Source organism: Hesperophylax consimilis, chromosome 19 (genome assembly GCF_061612785.1).
Source record: "Hesperophylax consimilis isolate HC1 chromosome 19, BYU_Hcon_1.0, whole genome shotgun sequence".
In the NCBI taxonomy this organism is placed as follows: Eukaryota; Metazoa; Arthropoda; class Insecta; order Trichoptera; family Limnephilidae; genus Hesperophylax; species Hesperophylax consimilis.
Genome location: NC_142854.1, coordinates 15,304,428 through 15,328,234, shown reverse-complemented (window position 1 = coordinate 15,328,234; position 23,807 = coordinate 15,304,428). Strand labels below are relative to the sequence as shown.

General features: G+C 35.6%; 2 protein-coding genes across 2 annotated transcripts in view; one reads left to right on the top strand and one right to left on the bottom strand.

The window, feature by feature from the left end:
* Positions 1-417: 417 nt before the first annotated feature.
* LOC149414878 (UDP-glucose 6-dehydrogenase-like) lies at positions 418-12,672 on the bottom strand. The gene is made up of 8 exons (XM_089643403.1): positions 12,514-12,672; positions 9,416-9,553; positions 7,614-7,764; positions 6,470-6,829; positions 5,300-5,439; positions 4,660-4,818; positions 2,105-2,236; positions 418-552 (listed from the first exon to the last, which is right to left on the bottom strand). Exons 1-8 carry the CDS (start codon positions 12,670-12,672, stop codon positions 418-420), a joined length of 1,374 nt encoding a protein of 457 aa, XP_089499529.1.
* A 7,465-nt stretch (positions 12,673-20,137) lies between these two features.
* Positions 20,138-23,807, top strand: part of LOC149414877 (guanine nucleotide-releasing factor 2-like) — a 260,051-nt gene continuing 256,381 nt past the window's right edge. Inside the window, exon 1 of the mRNA XM_089643441.1 lies at positions 20,138-20,287. Coding sequence (XP_089499567.1) covers positions 20,251-20,287 — 37 coding nt within the window. The 5' untranslated portion in view covers positions 20,138-20,250. The remainder of the gene's footprint in view (positions 20,288-23,807) is intronic.

The following is a 23,807-nucleotide window of genomic DNA, read 5'->3' as shown; positions in this document are numbered from 1 at the left end:
TAATTTTTTACCATTGTCAATGGGAGCATACTAACCATAGATAATTGAAACAAGAGAGATGGGCCACTAACCGCGTGTCGCCAATATCTTTCACTCATGCTACTGCTAATCGAATCTTCACACTTGCAAGACACACATTCCCGGGTTACGAATAACCTGACAATATTTGAAAATCTCCTACTGCACCACAGTAAACGGAAAATGTTGCTTGTGTCGTGATGGAGGAATTGAACGCACGACGCCAACTCAGCCACCGACTGGTCTATGCACAGCGGTGCCCCGCCTTTATTTCTACCTTTCAAAAGACATAACTTTCATCGCAAAGCTGCTTTGATAGTCTGTGCAATTTGGTCATAGCTCGGCGACAGTCAGCAAGCTTCCATGCCATATCTCTCTTTGTTTCTACTGTCTACGATTTTAGCAGAACCTTTTGCCAATGGTTTGGACTAGAAAGCCCATTGTGGCCAGCTTCTCGTGGTCCAGGATCTTCCTGCCATCAAATATGTGGGCCGGTTTTCTCATCACACCGTAGAATTTCTGGAAATCCAGGCTCTGAAATTGTAATTTAGTAGCAATAAGTGCTTGAGTAGCAACTTCAGCACTTAAAATACTAAGTACTAACAAGACTTAGGCTGGCCGCATACATACGTTTTCCGTATTCGATTTCCGAATTTGTTTTCCGTATTCGGAATTCCGTGAGACTAGCGCAAACGTTCGTTTTTCTTCATTCGGAATGTATAAACGTCAGTACCAGTGTTGCCAACAAGGGCGATATATCGCCATTTAGGCTACTCAGAGCGAGAATCGGCGCCGAAAAAATCTAAAAGGCGACTGGTCGCCAATTAAGCTACTTCAAAAACATCAATTTTAAACATGTCCCGAAATTCTCTAGCCACCCCCTCCCCATGAAATTTATTTTGCTGGGGACAAATTTTATATTTTCTTGAAATTTGTTTATTTTCTGGGGACAAATTTTATTTTTTTGAAATTCTCTAGCCACCCCCCCTCCACGAAATTTTTATTTTCACGTAAAAACATCAATTTTAAACATGTCCCACCTAACAGCAAATTCGGCTACTTTACGCTACCTTATGTATGAGAAACGGCGATATTAGGTCAAGATCCGTTGGCAACACTGAATTACTGAACAGAAATTTCCGAACGTTTGCGTCGGCACAAACAAACTGTATGCAATAGCTGCGTTCCGCATGACGTCATTAGGTTTTTTCCATTCGGTTTCTCCCTACGCGCTGGCTCGCATTCGGAACGTGCGTAAGGAATTTGTTCCGTTCGGAACTAAAACGAACGTGTGCGGCAGTTAATGTATTTTCTACTGATTCCGTGCATTCGGATGTCCGAATACGGAAAACGAATTCGGAAATCGAATACGGAAAACATATGTATGCGGCCAGCCAGCACTTATCCACTCAATGGGTGTTCAGTTTTCGATTTGGCCATTTGTTTTAATTAATATCATTCCTCAAACTATTAATATAGAAATGGTTTAAATCCAATGAATCCACTAGGTTTCACAGTTTATTCCATATTTTTTAGGTTCTATATTATGATGTATGGTAATAAGTTGAGTATTTAAGCGATAGATGGCGCTAGTCATAAAGCTTACTCCAGAGTCCATCAGATGTCGCTAGAGTGTAACAGATGCTTGTGAGGTTATAGTGACAAGGAACAAGCTTCTTGAACCAGAGAATTACCAACCCTCGGGTAATGAACAGTGTAGCTAAATCCAGACCTATTTATTGTAACGTAAATAAACACAATTACAAGTAGAACCTTTTACTTTTTAACAAAGAGTTCCCAACCCTTAAATCTGTTAAGTAAGACAGATATAACATATATAAAATTGGCACATTATGGCAAGCTTTTGTCAAAAATCGTTTGAGTTGGTTATAATAATAAGTAGTAACTTGAGCACTTATATTAATTTAAGTACTTATTATTTCTTTAGAATCTAACAGGAAATCTTTAGCACAATATATACAGCAACACTGGTCTGATGAGGGTTTGTAGAGATTGATTTTGGTTGTCCTCAAGTGGATTCTCATTGGTTAGTAGTTGATGTACCGTATTGCTAAGTTATAGTCACCTTGAACTCATCCCACTCAGTGCAAAGGATGATGGCGTGTGCATTAGTAGCAGCGGACAAGGCGCTCGTGTGAATTGAGTAGTTCTTGTGTCCAAGCTCACAAAGCTCGTATTTAATCTGCTCTGGTTCAACCTGCAAATAATCACAAACTCTCAATAACTGATATCTCAAAATTACATGTGTTCTATAAAATACTAAATAACGAACCATCACACGTTACTGTTGGCAAAATCATAGTGTGAAAGTGGCCTGCGAGCGACTCAAAGGGCGCTCGGCGCGTCTATGGACGTCTTTCGGGAGTGTCGTGGCTGTGTATTTTCCGTCTTCAATTTTGTGTGCAAAACCAATGTATGTCATCTCAAGAGCCAAAATGATTGAAGAATATTTACCAGACAATATGTATATGAATGTGAATGAAACGGAGTTTTTTTAAAAATTTTATTTATTTATTTGTTTACACTGATTTGTTGATTTCCTAAAATAAGAAGAAAATCATTTCTTTTCCCATACATTCTATAATTCCACCTCTGTCGTCACTGTTATGCTATGTAAGCGAGAGACGCCTCGTTCAACATTCCGAAGCTCGAGTAGAACACAGTGGTGTGGATATCCCGTACACACTTGGGCCTATTTACTGTGTCTGCAACGGTTACATTAACAGCTCGCTAATGACTACCCATCTTTACATATCGCAAGAGTGTTTTCGCTTGTGGCTGGTCTCGCTTTGTACTTGGCCATGCGTTTTCTTATTGGGCTCTATTCTGATGCTCATTATAAGGAGAGAATGGAGAGAAGGAAGAAATACAAGTCATATAATGACTCATTCTCGTGTTTGCAGTTTCGTATAAATTAACATTGTATAGAATTTCTTTGTTGTATGGTTTTAGTGTCACGACAAAGGTCGTAATAACATTTAAAGAATTTAATATGTGCAAGCCATGATTCCATTCATGATGGTTTAATAGCTACATCGTAAACTCTAACATGCTTTTTATTTATTATTTTCGTGACAATACGTAACAGTGGTCATGCTGGTCGTAAATAGTAACGGCATTTTTAATATGTAATTATTTATTTGTAGTCTTTTTAAAACCAGATAAAAAAAGTTTAATTTATGTTTGTGCATGGCAACCAAAAGGCTTCACTACTGTACATATCTGAATATGACTTTCCACAATAATTCTATCGATGTGTTTGTTTTGTTAATCTTTGAATCTATTCAATTACATACATACTTCCTGTGACATTCCCAATTTCTACAACAATTTTAAATTTCTAATTAAGGGTAAACGTAATGTACGTTATAATCTATGCGTTCATAGATGGACAGACACAAACTGAAATTAGTATTTTTAAATCACAGAAGGTCTGAATTCTCTGCAAATCAGTTCCAATTTCAGTAATTGAAAAATTAAAATAATAAATTCTAACTAACTAACCATCACGCCGTTTCGCCGCAGGGGTAGTCACAGAGGATGTACCACCAAACAACTCGGTCTCGGCACACTCTCCTTGCCTCATTCACATTCATACATCGTCTCATACATACTCTTCTATTATTCTGACTCTTGACATGGCCTGACTCAAGTATCTGATTCACTTGGTCGTGCCATGTCTTCCTCAGGCGTCCCCGACTTTTGCTACCATTCACATTTGCATCGCATACTCTCCTTACACTCCTTTCTTCGCTCATTCGCTCTACATGCCCAAACCATCTAAGCGTCCCTTTCTTGATCTCACTCATTACACTCAGCCTTGCACTCTTTGCGGATATCCACATTTCTCACACAATCGTACATGGTTTTTTTACCACACGCCTCGGGGATCTCATTTCAACAGCATTCAGTCTATTTCATCCTTTCTCTGCCAGGTCCATGCCTCACTTCCGTACATGAGGGTAGGTACCAGCACTCCATTGTGGACTGCTAGCTTCGCTCATAATAAATTCTGCAAACAAATAATTTGTCTAAATATTTTAAAGCATAACTTGCAAAAAGTTTATTTTAATAAAATAATGAAATTAACGCCATCTATGAACACGTACGTTACGTTTAGCCTTAACTTGCACATCACAAATAATCTTCGATGGAAGAACGAGTAACTACTTATCAAAAATACTAATTTCAGTTGTGTGTCTGTCCTGCGTAACTCTGGTTCAATGAATCCTAGAACTTGGATTTGCTTAGAATTTAAGTGACATTTTCAAAATTTGTAGCGTTTACTTAAAGAATTCAGACAAGCAATATAAAACCTACCTGCAATATAATATTTTTAAGAGAAAATTATTTTAATTGCCATTTCCAAACTGATTTGTCGAGAATTCAGACCATCTGTGATTTTTCACAGGTCTAAGCTAGTTACTAAATAACTGTTGCAGGATACTCGATCTGTCAAGAATTAAAAAAAATTGATTAAACGATTAACGATTGTTTAAAAGACAACGCCGAGATGATTCAAAGAAAAATAATGTCACTTTAAAAAGACACCATGGTCCAAGTGAATATTTTTATCCTTGGAAGAAGGGCTTTGGTGTTAAGTATGAAACTTTTATCTACCTTAGGATCGTATATCTGCAGTTTGGCTCCTTCGTCCAGCAGGTTGATGGCCACGCTGATAGCTGGAGACTCCCTGGTATCGCCTGTGTCCTTCTTGAAGGCAAAGCCGAAGATGGCCACGGTCTTGTCCGATACCGTATTGTACAATGCGTCGATTACCTACGAGGAAGAGAGTTTTAACCAAAATAAGAATTAGATCAGTATAATTTTATATTGCTCGGGAAAATTCGTTAAATTCTTTTCCATATTTTTAACCTTCAAATATTTATGTAACTAACGTCTATTGAAGTTGTTTTAGAGGAGATATGATACGATACAACTTACATACACTTTTAATCAGGGATTAAAACAACGGACAAAAAAGTCAAGTTTTGTGTTGTTGTAAATGTGTTTACCAATCCATTTTTACTGTGAAAATGACCTTCAGCCAATAATATAAGCCACTAGTTATAAGTTACTAGCTAATAAACATAGTTATAAGTTATTAGTCTAAGAGATAGGAATAGATTAAATGCATAAATTAAGTTGAAGCGCCCTTGAGGTGATGTTCTCACGAAAACGGCGCTATACAAATAATCATTATTATTATTAGTATTAAGTAGGAATAAGAAAAAACGGTGAAAAAAATGCATGAACTAACTTTTTTAGTGAATCTAGATTTCTGATATTCGTTGATGTCGATGACCTGCTGCCAGTAGGCCGCCACTTCCGGCAGATTGAGACACTCGCAGATGTACACCAGGTTGAGGATGTCTTTCTGGAAGCAACTGCCTCCAAATCCTGGGGCATACCAAATAATCATAGAAATTATCAAAACGTTTCTCTACGAAATTCTTAATAAATCATATACAGTCAATTCTATTTCTAATCGATTTTGAAGTAAACATTGTCAAAAAAACAAACGTCAACAAACGGTCAACAAATAAATGAATGGTGAAGTAATAGGGTAGAAACAGAATAAAGAATAACACAATGCCTTCCATACAAATTTGAGTAGATACAAATGTTCCATTTAGCCCAATAGCCAAGCGTATCACTTAAACTCGCCTGACACTGTAGATCTCCATCAAATTTGAATTGTTTGAACACAGTTTTGTATTTGATAATACAAAACAATACAAGACAGATGTTTGGATTTCTAAATACGTCCACAAAGCACTTCTTGTGTTATTCTTTATCATGGGTAGGAATAAACAATCACGTGATTTATATTTTGACATCTGTTAGTGATTCTGTACAGTGGAACTATATATTTTAAAAACAAGGGAGATGGATCATGAACCATTTCTTATTTGTTTGAAAACGCGCACACAATGCGGGTCACCAACATCATTCACCCATACTAACTGTAAATGTCATCTGTGCTTATAATGGTTATCCTTTGTGCTTTGCATAAAACCTTCTCTTGTAAAACATATGTTTACCTTTAATAAATATTAATAATATTTGACTAAAATCAAAATATTTCACAATTAAATGAATATATAATATATCTCGATACCACCTAGTGAGAAATTAAGTATTTAACAATACCTTTCCTACAAACTTAAAGTTAGTTGTTATCAGGTGAAAAAAATCAAAAAAGCAATAATTGTCGAATGAAGTAATTGAATTATTTAGCGGTTAAAAATAAGCCGATATAGCATAGAGGTTCCGTGCACCTGACCGGCAATCAGAAGGTGCGGGTTCAATTCCCGTCGGCGGCATTTATTTTTTCCCGGAAGAATTTTTCAATTTATATTTGTTTTTCAGTCTAATAATTATTGCTTATAATAATTTAACATTGTGATATATTTATGATAATATTCACCGACGGAGGCAGCCAAAAATTTAGGTCCGATATTGGAGTCTTTCCCAACAGCTCTTGCGACTTCCGAGATATCAGCGCCCGTGGCCTCGCAGACGGCAGAGAGCGAGTTGATGCTGGAGATGCGCTGCGCCAGGAACGCGTTGGCCGCTAGCTTGGACAGCTCCGAGCTCCAGGTGTTGGTGGTCAGGATGTTCTCCGGGGGTATCCAGTGCTCGTACACCCAGCTGAGCTCACGGATGGCGGCCTGGCCCTCCGCGCTGTCTTCGCCCCCGATCAGCACCCGGTCTGCCCCCAGCAGGTCCTGGATCGCCGTACCCTCCGACAGGAACTCCGGGTTGGAGAGGATCTGGTAATTCACCCCTGATTGTGAACAGAATATGTCATTCTTATGAACGGTTCCATGACTGTTTCATCACATTCTGTTTTATTAAGTTACCGTAATGAATGCGTGACTGAACCCTCGAATGGCATACAAAGCAACTGAAGGTGTTTAAAGAGTGCACATGGTATTTGAGTATCTCTTCTTTATCACCTGTCATTCGAAAATGTTCTTCTTTCATATGGGGGGGTCAGAGGGGGAAATCTAGGTCTGCGAGCCAGTCTAGTCTAGCCTCAGGCGTCGTCTTGTGGACCTTATCAATCCCAGTTAGAAATAAATGGAGTGGGCATTCGTTGACCGCATGATCGGTGGTCTGAATCACACTGCATTCACACATCACTGACTCTTCAACATCAAAGCCACACCTATGCAACATGTAGGTACAACGGCCGTGAGAGCACCTCATCCTATTGATGTAGGACCAGAGTTTACGAGGCAGTGAGAACCCTGGCTGTCTTTCAGTAGGATTGTGTACGAGATGGGCATTTCTCACATCAGCCGATTACTACTCAAGTTTCCACCTATCTTCCGGAATGAGAGCTATCTAGAGGAGCCTCTTTCCTTCCATCCAGAAGTCTTTTCGGGACTTCAGACAGCAGGCAGGGTAAGAGACGACCTTCTTGTGTTGCAATCTGTCGCTTGATGTTTGGCGGGGTTGCATGCAAGTACAGGCAAGTATTTGAAATAATACATGTGTTAATTACAGTCTATTGAGTAATATTGAGCCATACCAATATCAAAGCAAAGACATTACATTTAACCAACCTGATTTGACATTGGCCATTAGTACTTGCATGATGCTGTTGGCAGCCATGACAGGTACGGTGCTTTTCTCCACGACAATCTTATTCCCGGTGGCGATGTCAGCAATCATTCTGGCGGCATTCTCCACATAGGTCAAGTCCGATGCCTTACCCTACATACAGTGAATGCATTACACAAGATTGAAGAAAATGAAGCACCCAACGTTGCCCTGGCTTGTTTGGGTTTGGGTCAAGTGAAAAAAAGGATTCAATAAATTTTGTAAAGTTCTGGGGGCTAAAAGGAAAACAACATTACTCTGTGTATACAATAGATAATAGAAACAAATGGAGAGTTGGCAAGTTGGGAGTGTGCCGACTATTGCTGAGCTACAATCAAACTGCACGGATTATCAAAGCGGGTGTGCAATGATAGTTATGCATTTGGTGTGTAGATAAAAAGCTGTATGTACATGCGATTTGCAGTAGTATGGGTGGACGATGTTGGCGATATGCATTGCGCCCTCAGTTTCATATTAATAATGTTCATGGTACATCTCCCTCGTTTCTATTCTTTTTTTTTTTTTTAAAAGAAAGACAAACATTCCCGGGTTACGAATAACCTGACAATATTTGAAAATCTCCTACTACCACCACAGAAAGCTGATAATGTTGCTTGTGTTGTGATGGAGGACTTAGCCAGCCGAGGAATTGAACACACTACGCCTGGGTGGGAACCAAACGCGATGTCAACTCGGCCACCGACCGGTCATTCTATAATACAGGGTTTTCCAATAAAGAGGTGTTATTTTGAATAGCCCACTATTTCGGTAGATGTTACTTTTGAAGCTGTCATTTTTTGACATTTGACGAGTAGAAACTACGCCATTAATTAAAATGGAACGATACACGCTTTAAAACAAGGCATTAAAATTATTAAAATTCACTTGAGTGAATCAAATGCAAATCATCTTGAGTGATGAGGCTCATTTCCACCTCGGTGGCTTCGTCAACAAGCAAAATTGTCGCAACTGGGGCTCGGAAAACCCAAGAGTTATTGTTGAAAAGCCTCTCTATCCTCAACGTGTGACTGTTTGGTGCGGTTTATGGTCCGGCGGAGTCATTGGACCTTACTTTTTCGAAAATGAGGCTGGAGCAACAGTTACGGTGAATGGATTGCGTTATCGAGAGATGATTAATGATTTTTCATAGCCGGAATTGGATGGTATTGATCCTGACAACGTTTACTTTCAACATGACGGCGCTACGTGCCACACAAGCAACAAAACCATTGATCTTTTACGATTGAATTTCAAAATAACACCTCTTATTGGAAAACCCTGTATATATATGTTTACTATTCTGACTCTTGACATCTTCCTAGGGCATCCCTACACCTGCTTCCATCCACGTGCTTCAAATATTTTTCTGCCATTCCTTTCTCCATTTACTTCGTTGTAACCTCTCTTTCTGTTAGAATTGCCATTTTAAGGTGTTTTTAACTCTGTTTGACAGCGAGATGGCCATCCCCACCGGCATGACCATTAGCAAGTTAGTCTTGCAGGCTGGGAAATAAAACTTTCTATGTATGCTTTCGGTGACGGAGATAACCATTGGGAACAAAGAAATGAATACTATCCATCATAGTCGAGTTTTCAAACCGTCCACGAATCGTTCTGACGAAATGTGTGGCAATGTGTACATCCCTTCTAACTCGTAGATGGTTCATTCCGAGCAAACCCAAGAGAAATATATAAATATACTCCAAAATAAGTTACTCAAAAGGTATGTAATAACGATTCGGATAAATAGTTGTTTGCACACTACCTTTCCTCGGCCAAACTTCTTAGTTGGTGTATTAACGGAGATGAAGATCATTTCCGATTCCGTGATACTCTTTCTAATGTCAGTTGTGAAGAAAAGATTACGGCCACGACACATCTTCACCACTTCATCAAGTCCGGGCTGAAATGCAAGGATTATTTCAAAACCCGGAAATAAATTATTTTATTTTGAAAATGATGCAGATCAATTTGGGAGCTGCCGTGGTCACACGGCTGGCAGCTGTCAAAGTGACAGATCCTGTACAAAGAAATGATATTCCGCGGCAGCTCCCTAATTAATCTGACCCCCTATCCTACAGTAGGGATGGCTTATTTTGATACTACAACATATAATCTTTATAGGCAACGCCCAAAAAACGCTTGATAAGTATAACGCAGTTTGCAGTCGTGTCTCCAGTGACAAAATGTTTTAAAACATCAAACATTAAACTGTAGGTAAGGTGACGAGCCCAAAGCTTAGCAGGGCTGCAATAACTGGCAGAGCATAAAAAAAAACCCCTAATAGGCCTCCATATTCCTAATATATTTCATAACGCTGTCTTAATTTGTAAAATGTACCTAGTGGCGCCATCTACCCACGAACTACGATAATTCAAGCAATAAATCCAATATGGCAATAGATTTTGTAAAAGAGTAGTTTTTTTCTTGTCAGATCTGGCCAGAGAGTGAATCTAGGAATGAATTTGGCCATGTGTCATAGTGATGTTTTATAATTTGTTTTATTTTTTTATTTCACTAGCCGTCAAAAATATTTATTTTCACAAACCTTCCTGGGTTACGAATAACCTGACAATATTTGAAAATCTCCTACTACAACCGCAGTAAGCGGAAAAAGTTGTTTGTGTTGTGATGGAGGACTTAGCCAGCCAAGGAAATGAACACACTAAGCCTGGGTAGGACCCAAAGCGATGTCAACTTAGCCACCGATCGGTCAATTTTCATTGGACAAAATTATTATTAATTTTACACTGTGTAAAGTTTAAGAATCAATGAAGTTTTTATTTTTCTTTACCGTCGATCAATAAAGGTTTTATCGATAATCTCGGTAACTTGTCATCATTTCCGAGCATGGCTGCAGATTATCAACAAACAAACAACTGTTCACAACGACTAAGTGTTCTACATTTATTCGACGTGAACTGTTATTTGCACGTTAGCCATCTAGAATCGTGCTCGGAAACGATTACAAATTATCGAGTTTATCGATAAAATCCTTTATCGATCGACCATGCTAAATATCAAGATATTGAGTACTTTACCATATAGGTATAAAATAAATAAAACTTTGTATGGTTGTCCGGTTGCACTTCATTACCGGTCGTGTACAGTGGCGTGTGTTGCTCCACAATGAAAGGCACCGGCTATGCAGTTTGTCAGGTGGTCATGTTCACAATATTAATTATATGACGAGAAGCCATAATCAAATAGATACAGAAGAATAACATTTTAAGGGATTACAAACATAGACATATAGATATAAGACTTAGTTTTTCATTTTGGAGTATGAATTATGTTGAATAATTGAAAATGGTAATTTTATTATCATCTTCCGCTGTTTGTTATGGCCAATGGGATAAATGAGCGTGCAAGTTCCGTCCCAAATTTATTGAAAAAATAAGTAAAAAACTTTAAATTTTTTTGTTTGTTTTTCTAATTGTAGGCACAACTTTTCAGCCTTTATGATGGACTGCACGCCCCTGGTCATATTATGATATATATTGGGGGAAAATTGCACTAACTTCAAGAGGTAGAAGCAAAAAAATAAACAACTACATCGTTGGAACTTCCAAAAAAGTTATATTTCTTTTTTCCTTGTAATATTATGCAGAATCACCTCTTGAAATTTGTGCACCTTACCCACGGATACCCTGTATACTGAGCGCACACTAAATGGGCTAGAAACAAAAGTCAGTGGCGACATTTATTTTATTTATTTATTGATACATTACTCTACAGTACTTCACATTTCAATTCAGCAACGTTGGCCTCACTGGGTTGTTCACCCGTGCTGAGGCCCCCATTTTAAAATATACGAATTTATACATTTAAACAAAAAACAAAAAAACAACATTAAAATAAAGATAAATTTACACCAAAAATAAAGATTAGAAATCAAAAATCAATCAAAATCCAAAACCAATCCAACATTGGTTTCCATTCAAATCAACATGGCATTTCTAGTATGTATTTTCTGTTCAGTGTATAATATAATATATTTGCCCAATGTAAAATGTTGATTAATACGGTTCCATGATAACTCAACACTATGACAATTTAACACAACTTCAAAAAGTGATAAATAGTCATTAAGGCGATGCACTACATCGTGTAATATTTTAAATTGAGCTGCTATTAATAACAACCCTTACGTAGATGGCGATAAGGTTTAAATTCCCGCTTACCATCCGCCTGTTTTGATTTATGCAAGAAAAAAACACGGCCAAAAAGCGCTTTTTATTTTCTACATCGTGTAATATTTTAAATTGAGCTGCTATTAATAACAACCCTTACGTAGATGGCGATAAGGTTTAAATTCCCGCTTACCATCCGCCTGTTTTGATTTATGCAAGAAAAAAACACGGCCAAAAAGCGCTTTTTATTTTATTTTGTGGATGAGGCATAAATATTTAATTTTTTTTCGATCATTTTATAAATAACTTAATTTTCCACATTATACAAAAAAATCATAACCGAAAATGGGTTCGTAAGCAGGAGATTTTGAACTTTAAAGCAGTTTTCATAGGCCTTATACATTATTTTTTTCTGGGCTTATAAAAAGACTTATCTAAAAAATACTCGATTATTTCAAAGGCCAAGATGTATTCTACTCGCAGTATTTAATTAAAGCATCTGAAACATTTCTAGGCGACCAAATTTTCAAACCAAAAACACATGATTTTGCATTACTACATATGGCATCGCCTTAAAATGATAAGTAACTATAAACCTAACCTAGTTTTTGTTTCATCACTTTAAGGTGTGTTGAATTATTACATTTATTAATTATTATTATTAACATTTTGAGGAGTTATCCGGTAACCGATAATTATATGCACGTTTTATTTAATACTTAAAACTAACCTCATAGATGGGGAGTTTGTCAGAGTTCCACTGGTCTATCCTGGTTTGGTTCTTATCCACAACTGTGACCTGAATTTGCGGACATTTCAATGCAATGATGCTGCAAGTTGGACCGCCCACGTATCCAGCACCGATGCAACAAATCTTTGTGATCACCATTTCTATAAACTATAAATTTCCTTAAATAATTCAATTCTTTACCCTGAGAAAAAATTGGAAACTATCAATATGATTATAGAATTTCATGGCCAAATGTATTAACATGATTAATTTTTAGGTTATTATGACGCGTTGCGCTTCCTTCTTCTTTAGTCAACGTTTCGGACAATGTTGCAATGTCCTTCATCAGGGCAGATGTGTAGATTGTAGTGAAATGAGTGTTTATGTATGCAGAAGTGATACGGTGTTGCAAGCGATAATCGTTAAAATGTGGTTTTCTGAGTTTAGTTTAGGTGAAGCCTTTTTATACCGGTTACCAAGAATTGCCTAGCCCTTAGGCACAAATCCAAAGTAATGGCTGATTTCAATTAAGAGCTCGGCGATTAAAAATGGCCGAGTTTGCCAGTGCTAGTGAATAGAAGTGCTCAGAACACCCAAAACGAATCGAGCATGCCTAATTACGGAGGCAAATCAAGTCCATTAAAACCCCATAAATATTAATAGGGATGATGGGGCTAATCTTAATAGTTCTTCAGTATTAGATGGCTACACCAAAACTAAATGCAGAAAATCACATTAAGAGGATTAATGCCTGCAACACGGTATCACTTCTACATAAATAAATACACACTTCACTATGATCTATTCCTCTGCCCTGATGATGGACACTGTAACGCTGCACGAAACATAAAGAAGAAGGAAGCGCAACACTGCGTAATGAATCACGATAGGAAACTACTATTTATAAAAAGTCTACCAGACGATTCAATGAATGTTTGAACAATGGCATAATATGTATTTTTAAATTCGTATTAAACAACCACATTTTCAAATAGTAAGAGTTTGTTCGCAACTTTGTTTTCGGTTATGTTTCTCATTAAAGATTTTTTATATGTTTTATTGATCAGTCATGGCTATTTACTATGTGTATCTAATAAACAAAGTATGTCTTACCCAGTGAACAGACAATCAGTAGAAATGTGATCAATACTGTGATTAGAATGTGGATAATAGAAACACAGGGAGATGTGGCATGGAAGCATGCCGACTGTCATGCTGTTACATAAAATATTTTGTAATAATGTATGTGGATCCTTTTACATGCATTTTATCTATTGTTTCTGTGTGTGGCAATTCCATCATTGAAGCATTTACCATTGTGTATTGGCCATATTGCCAACACTTACTAAACCTGCAAATTAGTCACCGAACCTGGAATTTCAAAACTGGGTAACAATTCATTCCTTGAACGATAGTCGAGAGTTTTGAATCACCTCTAGACTGACGGACAACAGATTCGTCACTCGTGAATAACGCCGTCATTACTGGAAATTGAAGACTGGATTCTTGGAGAATTCGGTAATCGGGAAACATCTTGAGAGCCTGGACACTCACCGGTTTTTGTCATGGCTCCATGATTTGATATGGCCACTTTAGCTCGGGAAGCAAAAGTATTGATCAATCATTTGAAAATGTACAAACAACTTCATTAGTAGTAAGGGATAACTAACTTACTAGGTGCACACGATACACTCACAATACTTACTACATGCATACGGACACACTCACAATGCTTTCTACATGCACATGGCAATATTTACTTGTATTGGCTGTCAACTCTGTCTGCTGGAGGCGTTAGTGTAGCATGGCATAATAATACATAAAATCCATTAAAATGTATAATAATAATAATGTTTATTTCAGCTGGACAGAGCGGTGTATGCAATGCTCTGTCTGCCATAAAAGTTTACATTTAAGTTAATACATAAAAATAAAATCAATAAAGAAATAAATAAAAATAATAAATAAAAAATCAATACATTGATGAGCACATTAGGACTTTATGGTGGCTTGAGTGAAATTCTCCATCTCTGGTGTAGAGGCGCTCCCTGCCACCGGGCAACGGCCTGGACAAGAGTGTTGTCCGATCTCTGGTAGCGCTGACTCGTCCCGGCTATTCTGTGGCGCATTAAAGCAGCGAACCCATGCACCCTTCCTTCGGTGAACATCTGTGAGGCGCTGCATCGCCAGGGGAGGCCAAATAGGGCTCTATATGCGTGGTTGTACTGAACTCGGAGTGTGTTCATGACGCCTTGTGTGTATGTCGTCCATAGCTCGCTATTGCAGAAGCTCATACAATATGTTTGGAAAAGTTGCTTCTTCACCGGTGGACTGCATTTGTTGAATCTTCTGGCAAGCATGTTAGCTCGCACACTCAGTACTCTTCTTTGACGTTCTATGTCTTTTTTATCATTTAGGTCATCGGTGATGACATGCCCCAAATATTTGTATAGAAGTATAAAAGTAAACAAAGCTTCACAACTAGTGCAGCCAGAAGACGCTGGTGTGACATAATGGATTCTGATACCAGTAATTGGAGGAATTATAACTATTCTACAATATTTGCTGTTAGTTTTATTAGTAATCAGAAGAAGAGAATAAGGACTAGTTGTTTCGCAGAACTTAAACAATTCATCAAATTTCAAAGTTAACCTCAGCGTATCTTTGGATACTATTAATAAATAATTTCTCTGAAGATAATATACATAATTATAATATATATAATTATATCTGTTTAATTGTAACAATTCCAAGATTGAACATTTAAAACTCTCGCTTGTACCTAGATTACATGAAGTTAGTAAAAGGTACGCAGATGTAGCGGATCTGTTTAACTGCACAGAAGCTAGGTACAAGAAGACTATAGTATCATATCTTCTAAATCATTACTAATATAACGTAAGTCTACTCATACTTGTTGATAATATTTTGTATGTACTTGTATCTCCTTCTAGTATTAATTTTAAACTTTCTGTCATTATTTTTATGCCAGAAATTATTTTCATTATTCATTATTTTCATGCCACAGTTAATTGTCATTCTGTGACATGAATTATGTGTATGGTATATTTTACCGTTGATATTCAGTACATAAATAAATAAATAGCTATTCTAGGGACACTACTTATGGTAGATTATAGTGACCGAATAACTCAAAAAATTAAAATTCAACTCACCTTTAAAGGGTGATATAGTCATGAAAAGTGATGAAACGAAAACTAGGTTAAACAGGCTTCGTAGGTTAGGTTTATAGGTTCATTGCTTTAAATGACTCTATATCACTTTATTGTCATTGTTTTGGTTATCATGGAACTGTAGATTACATACTATTTTTATAACTATATAAACACATTATTTGGTAAGACGATATAATTTACAGAAGTAAGAAGTAAGTTATTACAAAAAGGGAATCAATTGGCCAAGGCAAAAATTTTGCCTCAGCGATCAAGGAGTTAATATTCAAATTCTGTGAAAGTTCTATTCAAGCACTGTTATTATTCCATTAAGAGCCAGTTGCTTCACACTCTACAATACTCCTGCCCCGGGAAGCTGATACTATTCACAAGATCACTCATTGCGCTGGCAATAAATTTAAAAGTGGGAAGAAGATCTCTTTTTTGGGAAGAATTTCAAACATTGCAGAAAACTTTACTCACTACATAAAATTCCATTTATCTTCACGTTTTAACTACTGCTCAACAATTCTTTTTTACAGCAAAATATGGTGCGAATTCTCCAAAATAAGCCATTAGTATTTATTTCAAAAGTAACTAATATTTTGAAAGATTTAAAGTGGCTATCAGTGAAACAAACACATGTTTCAGAAACAGGTACACAAATACCTACATACTATCATGAATATACATGGTTCAGAAACAGGTACACAAACACCTACATACTATCATGAATATACATGGTTCAGAAACAGATACACAAATACCTACATACTATAATGAATTAACATGGTTCAGAAACAGGTACACAAACACCTACATACTATCATGAACATACATGGTTCAGAAACTGGTACACAAACACCTACATACTATCATGAACATACATGGTTCAGAAACAGGTACACAAACACCTACATACTATAATGAATATACATGGTTCAGAAACAGGTACACAAATCCTACATACTATCATGAATATATATGGTTAAAAAACAGGTACACAAACACCTACATACTATAATGAATATACATGGTTCAGAAACAGATACACAAACACCAACATACTATAATGAATATACATGGTTCAGAAACAGGTACACAAACACCTACATACTATAATGAAGATACATGGTTCAGAAACAGGTACACAAACACCTACATACTATAATGAATATACATGGTTCAGAAACAGGTACACAAACACCTACATACTATAATGAATATACATGGTTCAGAAACAGGTACACAAACACCTACATACTATCACAAATATACATGGTTAAGAAACAGGTACACAATCACCTACATACTATCATGAATATACATGGTTCAGAAACAGGTCACAAACACCTACATACTATCACGAATATACATGGTTCAGAAACAGGTACACAAACACCTACATACTATCATGAATATACATGGTTCAGAAAAAGGTCACAAACACCTACATACTATCACGAATATACATGGTTCAGATACAGGTACACAAACACCTACATACTATCACGAATATACATGGTTCAGAAACAGGTACACAAACACCTACCTAGATACTATCATGAACATACATGGTTCAGAAACAGGTCACAAACACCTACATACTATCACGAATATATATGGTTCAGAAACAGGTCACAAACACCTACATAATATCACGAATATACATGGTTCAGAAACAGGTACACAAACACCTACATACTATCATGAACATACATGGTTCAGAAACAGGTACACAAATACCTACATACTATCATGAACATACATGGTTCAGAAACAGGTACACAAACACCTACATACTATCATGAATATACATGGTTCAGAAAAAGGTCACAAACACCTACATACTATCACGAATATACATGGTTCAGAAACAGGTACACAAACACCTACATACTATCACGAATATACATGGTTCAGAAACAGGTACACAAACACCTACATACTATCACGAATATACATGGTTCAGAAACAGGTACACAAACACCTACCTAGATACTATCATGAACATACATGGTTCAGAAACAGGTCACAAACACCTACATACTATCACGAATATATATGGTTCAGAAACAGGTCACAAACACCTACATACTATCATGAACATACATGGTTCAGAAACAGGTACACAAACACCTACATACTATCATGAATATACATGGTTCAGAAAAAGGTCACAAACACCTACATACTATCACGAATATACATGGTTCAGAAACAGGTACACAAACACCTACATACTATCACGAATATACATGGTTCAGAAACAGGTACACAAACACCTACATACTATCACGAATATACATGGTTCAGAAACAGGTACACAAACACCTACCTAGATACTATCATGAACATACATGGTTCAGAAACAGTTCACAAACACCTACATACTATCACGAATATATATGGTTCAGAAAAAGGTCACAAACACCTACATAATATCACGAATATACATGGTTCAGAAACAGGTACACAAACACCTACATACTATCATGAACATACATGGTTCAGAAACAGGTACACAAATACCTACATACTATCATGAATATACATGGTTCAGAAACAGGTACTCAAACACCTACATACTATCATGAACATACATGGTTCAGAAACAGGTCACAAACACCTTTCTTTCCCAGAACTTTCACTCCTAAAAAAAGATCATCCGCACAGTATGACATAGATCCAGAGGGAAATTATTTTCCTCGAGGCCTCTTGTGTGGAATTAATGTAAAAAGTATATATACAGGTGAGGCGCTAGTGCGCTAATTTCAGGGAGTGATTCTACATGATAGTACAAGTAAAAAGATAAATACTTTTTCGAAATTCCAACGTTTCAAGGTAATTTTTAGGTTAAAAAGTTGATTTTTTTTGTCTGGGAAAATAAATATTCTTCAATAGAAAAATATTTTGTAAATAAAGTTTGTAATTTCGAAAAAGTTATTTATATATTTAAATTCAACCATCATATAAAATCACCTTCCCAAGTTAGCACACTTTACCCCCGGACGGACACCCTGTATACATATATATATATTTGATTTTCAATTAAATCATTCTTTTGTTAACCACATAACAGAAATCTCTAATAAGGGCTTAAAAATGTTGGGATTTATAACTAGGTTAACCAGAAATTTTAACAATATAAAGTGTATTAAATTGTTATATTTTACCTATGTAAGAAGTCAACTTGAGTAAAATTCTCCTGTCTGGAACCCACATTATAATATACATGTACAAGCTGTTGAAAGAATACAAAACTAATTCTTGCATTTTATAAATTTTAAAATGGGTATTCCTGCAATTATGTTGAACTACAACACGCTGTTAAATTAAATGAATATGCTAAAATTGTCAGACAGAAGAATTTTCACTAACTTAGTATTTCTATATAAAATTCTAAATGATTTAGTTGATAGTCCGGTATTGCTAGAATTGATAAGCTTCCGCATTCCACATCGTAATACTAGAAGTCAGGATTTATTTCAGTGCAGAAATTCTGGGACTAACTACCATATGTATTCCTCTTTGCCCAAAATACTAATGGAGGGAAACAATTAAACTTCTTTCAAAAGGAAGGTCTTATTTGATTTTTTATTCTTGTAAATAAAATATTACACAACCTATTGCAAAAATAACTTTAAAACCAAATTATATACAGCAAGGACATTTACAGACATAACACAAGGACGTGCAATGAAATCAGACTACTAAAAAAGACAAAGCCAATAAGCAAAAAAGTTTATTTTACAAAAGGATTATAAATAAAAGAATAATGCTCACTTCGTTTGTGCGTCTGTCTGACTGTGTAACTATGATTCATTGAACTCGCATATGCTTTGATTTTAAGCATCATTTTCAAAATTGGAACTGACTGTGTGAAGAATGCAGACCAACAATATAAAGTATCTACCTATGGTAGATTATTGTTTTAATTGTCATTTTCAACTGATTTGTCAAGAATTCAGCTTGTCCCGTGATTTTTCACCAGTCTGCATTAACTTAAGTTATAATTAGTAATTTGTTAACTTAGGGCCAGTTGTTTCACATAATTTGAACAATTCATCACATTTCGAAGTTAATTTTCAAGTTCTGTGAAAGTTATATTCAAGTCTTGTTATCAGATCACTATACACAGAACTGAAATAATAACAAAACATTCACAGAATTTGAATTTTTAATTTGATATTTTGTTCAAATTCTGTTAATCAACTGACCCTTAAATGTTCAAAGAACTATTATAAAGCAACGAAAAGTTATCAGCATAATACAATTATAATATACATTATTTTTAATATTATTATAAAGTAATATATTATAAGCGTTATCAACACAACACAATTCAAACTACGCGCGGTTATTGCGTTGGAGATTGTTGTAAGAAAGATGCGGCGTTTGACCCAGAGATGGCACTAGTGTTTCTATAATCGAAAAGAATACAAAAATGGCCGGAGATTGCGAACCGCGTATTGACATTTAGTGAAATATGAATCAAAATGTAGTGTACACAATAAATAGTGTAACGTTTTCGTTATGTAGTGATTAATTAAGTGCTCCAAGAATGTCCGCCACCCCCAAAAGTGAAAAACATGGCCAGGGTGAGTACCAACCATTTTAATATTCATCTTCATTAAAATATATTCATCTCAAGTGGCTAGAACACAGTCGTGGGAATGATTCTCCTTTTTTTAAGTCTAGCAATTGTATTTTTCTTATTAATTGTACCAATTGCTTGTATATACATCGCGCTATCGGCCAACATCTGGTGATCTAGTGTGCCCCGACTAGGCGTGTTATGGGAAATGAATTTCTCGTGAAATGTCAAAAGCCATACCACTATCTCTCGATAATAAGTCATTTTTGTTTACCTTTTTCTTCTAGTTCAACAAATTAGACATTCACATTGAAAATAACCTGTTTCTCTATATTTAATAAAATAACTAAACATGAAATTCCGTACTATAAACATTTTAACATTTCTTATTTTGAATTACTACGAATGATTTCTGTAATTGCGTATTATTAATAAGTAAGAACTATTAATTATTGAAATATTGTGACTAAATTTTATGTAAGAACTTGTCGTTATAACAGTTTGAATAATATTTGTGTTTACTTGTAAGTTCCGCCGATTTTGTACAATGTAAATACATACACGGCTGTAAATGGCAGTGATTTTATGTACCTGATGGACAATGAACTGTGGACAATGATATTTACGGATGAATACGCGTGGATTTTGTATGTAAAAAGGTACAGGTAGTCACTAGAAAGAATAAATAAATTTGGTATTTAGTAAATCGCATACCTCAAGACCTTGTTTGATAAATAATTTATGAATTAATCGCCAATAAATATGTATGCAATGATACCTTTTGGAGATTTTTATTTTCTCACAAATTCGTCTTTTCATAAGTTTATATGCCTTATCGTCGAAAGTATGTTAGACTTATAATGAAATAATAGAATATCGAGATCAAGCGAATCAAATAAAACAAACAAACAAACAATAATCCCAAAGAAATCATTTTTATATTCTACTTTGAAGTCAGAAAATTATTTGAAACTTTTTTGAAAAAAAACCACTTCGATTCAACAATTAGGTACTATAAAAAACAACTATTTGTATTGGGGGAGTAGAAAATGCTGCGTTTAAAATGACAATTACACTTTCTTTTTTGCAAGGAAATACCGCCATAATTTTTTACAATAATTTCTGTCCAAACCGTGACATTTTGTCATATATTCCTGATATTTTACATTAAATATAAAATAGTTTTTTTTTATAAAAAAAATTGTCCAAAGAAGCGAAGCTAGCAGTCCACAATGGAGTGCTGGTACCTACCCTGATGTATGGAAGTGAGGCATGGAACTGGCAAAGAAAGGATGACATTAGACTGAATGCTGTAGGAATGAGGATCCATGAGGCGTATGTGTGGTAAAACCATGTAGATCGAGTGAGAAATGTGGAGATCCACAAAGAGTGCAAGGCTGATGTAAGCGTAATGAGTAAGATTAAGAAAGGGACGCTTAGATGGTTTGGGCATGTAGAACATATAATATGACGGAAATTTGAATGGTAGCTGAAGTCGGGGACGCCCAAGTGAATCAGATACTTGGGTCGGGCCATGTCAAGAGTCAAAATAATAGAAGAGTATGTATGAATGTGGCAAGGAGTGCGTGCAAAGACCGAGGCGTTTGGCGGTCCGTCCTCTCTGCCTACCCCTGCGGGGAAACGGCGTGATGGTTAGTTAGTTAAGGTTAATTTTTTTTAAATGTATATTTAATACAAAAAACTTTCCTAAAAACATATATACGTAATGTTAAAAATACTGACATATCTAAATGTCAAAATTTCAGGTCGTCCGATGCAAAAAGAAATTTTAATTTTACGTAATTGTTATTTTATATGCAGTATTTTCAATTGTTTTTATAGTAATTAAATTGAATCAAAAGTGTTATTTTCGGTAACATACATTGCGTGGCCAGCGATCCTAAAACTTTTCCAATTAAATCTTCTGCTCTTGTACCACGTAGATTTGCATGTATACGTATTACATAGAAGATATTCAAACACAACAAATCTTCTGCAAAAATACAAGTTACCGATTCCGATATGTAAATAAACTTCAGGCTAACAGAACTATAAATTACATTGGAAAATAAATCTTTAATACCTTACCAAAACATAAGATTCATCAACAATAACTTTGACGAATTTAAAACACAACCAAAAAAGTATACTGAAAACTTAGCACAGATTTTTATAGTAGTACCTTTATCTATACATCAACATATAGATACATAAGTGAATAAGGGCGAGTTGTTTCACGCAAATTCAACAATTCATCATATTTTATTTTTATTTTATTGATACATGATTTAGAGAGTACCTACATGTGGCTTTTTGTGATATTTCACCCTCCATGCTCCCAGGGATGACCCTGTGTTATGGCGGGTGAATTTTACATTTGTCGGACATAGAATCTATACATTACTATAATATAAAAAAGAAAAATGATGTATAGCTAGTTTGGGTTGTAAGAAGAGAATTATAAGAAGATGAAAAATTTGAGAAATTATTAGTAAATAGATCACACTAATTAATTATGTACATACTATACCGCTAAGTTAGGGAATAAGGATATATTATGTTTTGTCTGAAAGGTGATTAAATTGATAGAGTGTAGAATGAATGGGTATTGTAGTTGTAATGTATTCCGTGTGTAAGGATCCATTTCGTGTGTAAGGAACTATTTCAAAGTTCATTTTCATGTTCTGTTTTGTTTCAGTTTTCTGAAACAACTGGCCAATATAACAATAATAACAGAATTGGAATATAACCTTTACAGAACTTGAAAAATACCTTTTAAATTTGAAGAGCTGTTCAAATTGGGTGAAACGTATGAAGTATTACTGCGCACTTGATGTGAAATGACACAAAACTGTGTATCAATGTATTTATAAATTTTTTGAATTAATAAATTTCTTGAAAAAAAATATTTGTCTCGGGGTAGTCGTAAAACATAATAGTTTTTATGGGAAGATGTATGAATGAGAGTGAATCAAGAGTATGTAACGAGAAAGAATTGTCTGACGGTCTATAGTCTATACTCTCTGCCTACCCCTGTCGAAACGGCGTGATGGTTAGTTAGTTGACGATAAATGACATTCTTCACTCTATCTTGTTTTATTATTATCTTATCATAAATATCATAATATTATCTCTAAAAATCTTCAATTATCCGACATAGATAAGAAAATAAATGAACTGTAGATACCTACGTACATTTCTGATTATTTGAATAACGTAATACGGGGCTACTTTTGATTCAGGGGGCGACTTTGATCATCGCGGATATCTGCATAATTCTCGCTACCGCTTAGAAATTATTCGCCGTTTTGATGATTTCTTTCAGGCAACGTGGATACCATTGTATCATAGAGTCATAATAAATGTCAAATTAGCTGGTTTATTGTGCTTACAAATTATTGATACTTGAATACTTTTTTTGTATTATTCACTTATTTGAAATCATTAGTTGTTGGTAAAGAAACAGTAAAGTGAAGTTTAGCGTAATATGTAGGTACTGAAAAGTGAAGCGTTTTGCTCATTGC

Bases quoted from the DNA above. Each gene is read 5' to 3' on its own strand.
- LOC149414878 (XM_089643403.1), bottom strand. From the start codon at position 12,672: ATGGTGATCACAAAGATTTGTTGCATCGGTGCTGGATACGTGGGCGGT. The intron at 7,765-9,415 runs GTAGTGTGCAAA...CACTGTATGTAG, and splicing joins AGAAGTTTGGCCGAGGAAAG to GGTAAGGCATCGGACTTGAC. The intron at 553-2,104 runs GTGACTATAACT...TTACAATTTCAG, and splicing joins CTGAGTGGGATGAGTTCAAG to AGCCTGGATTTCCAGAAATT.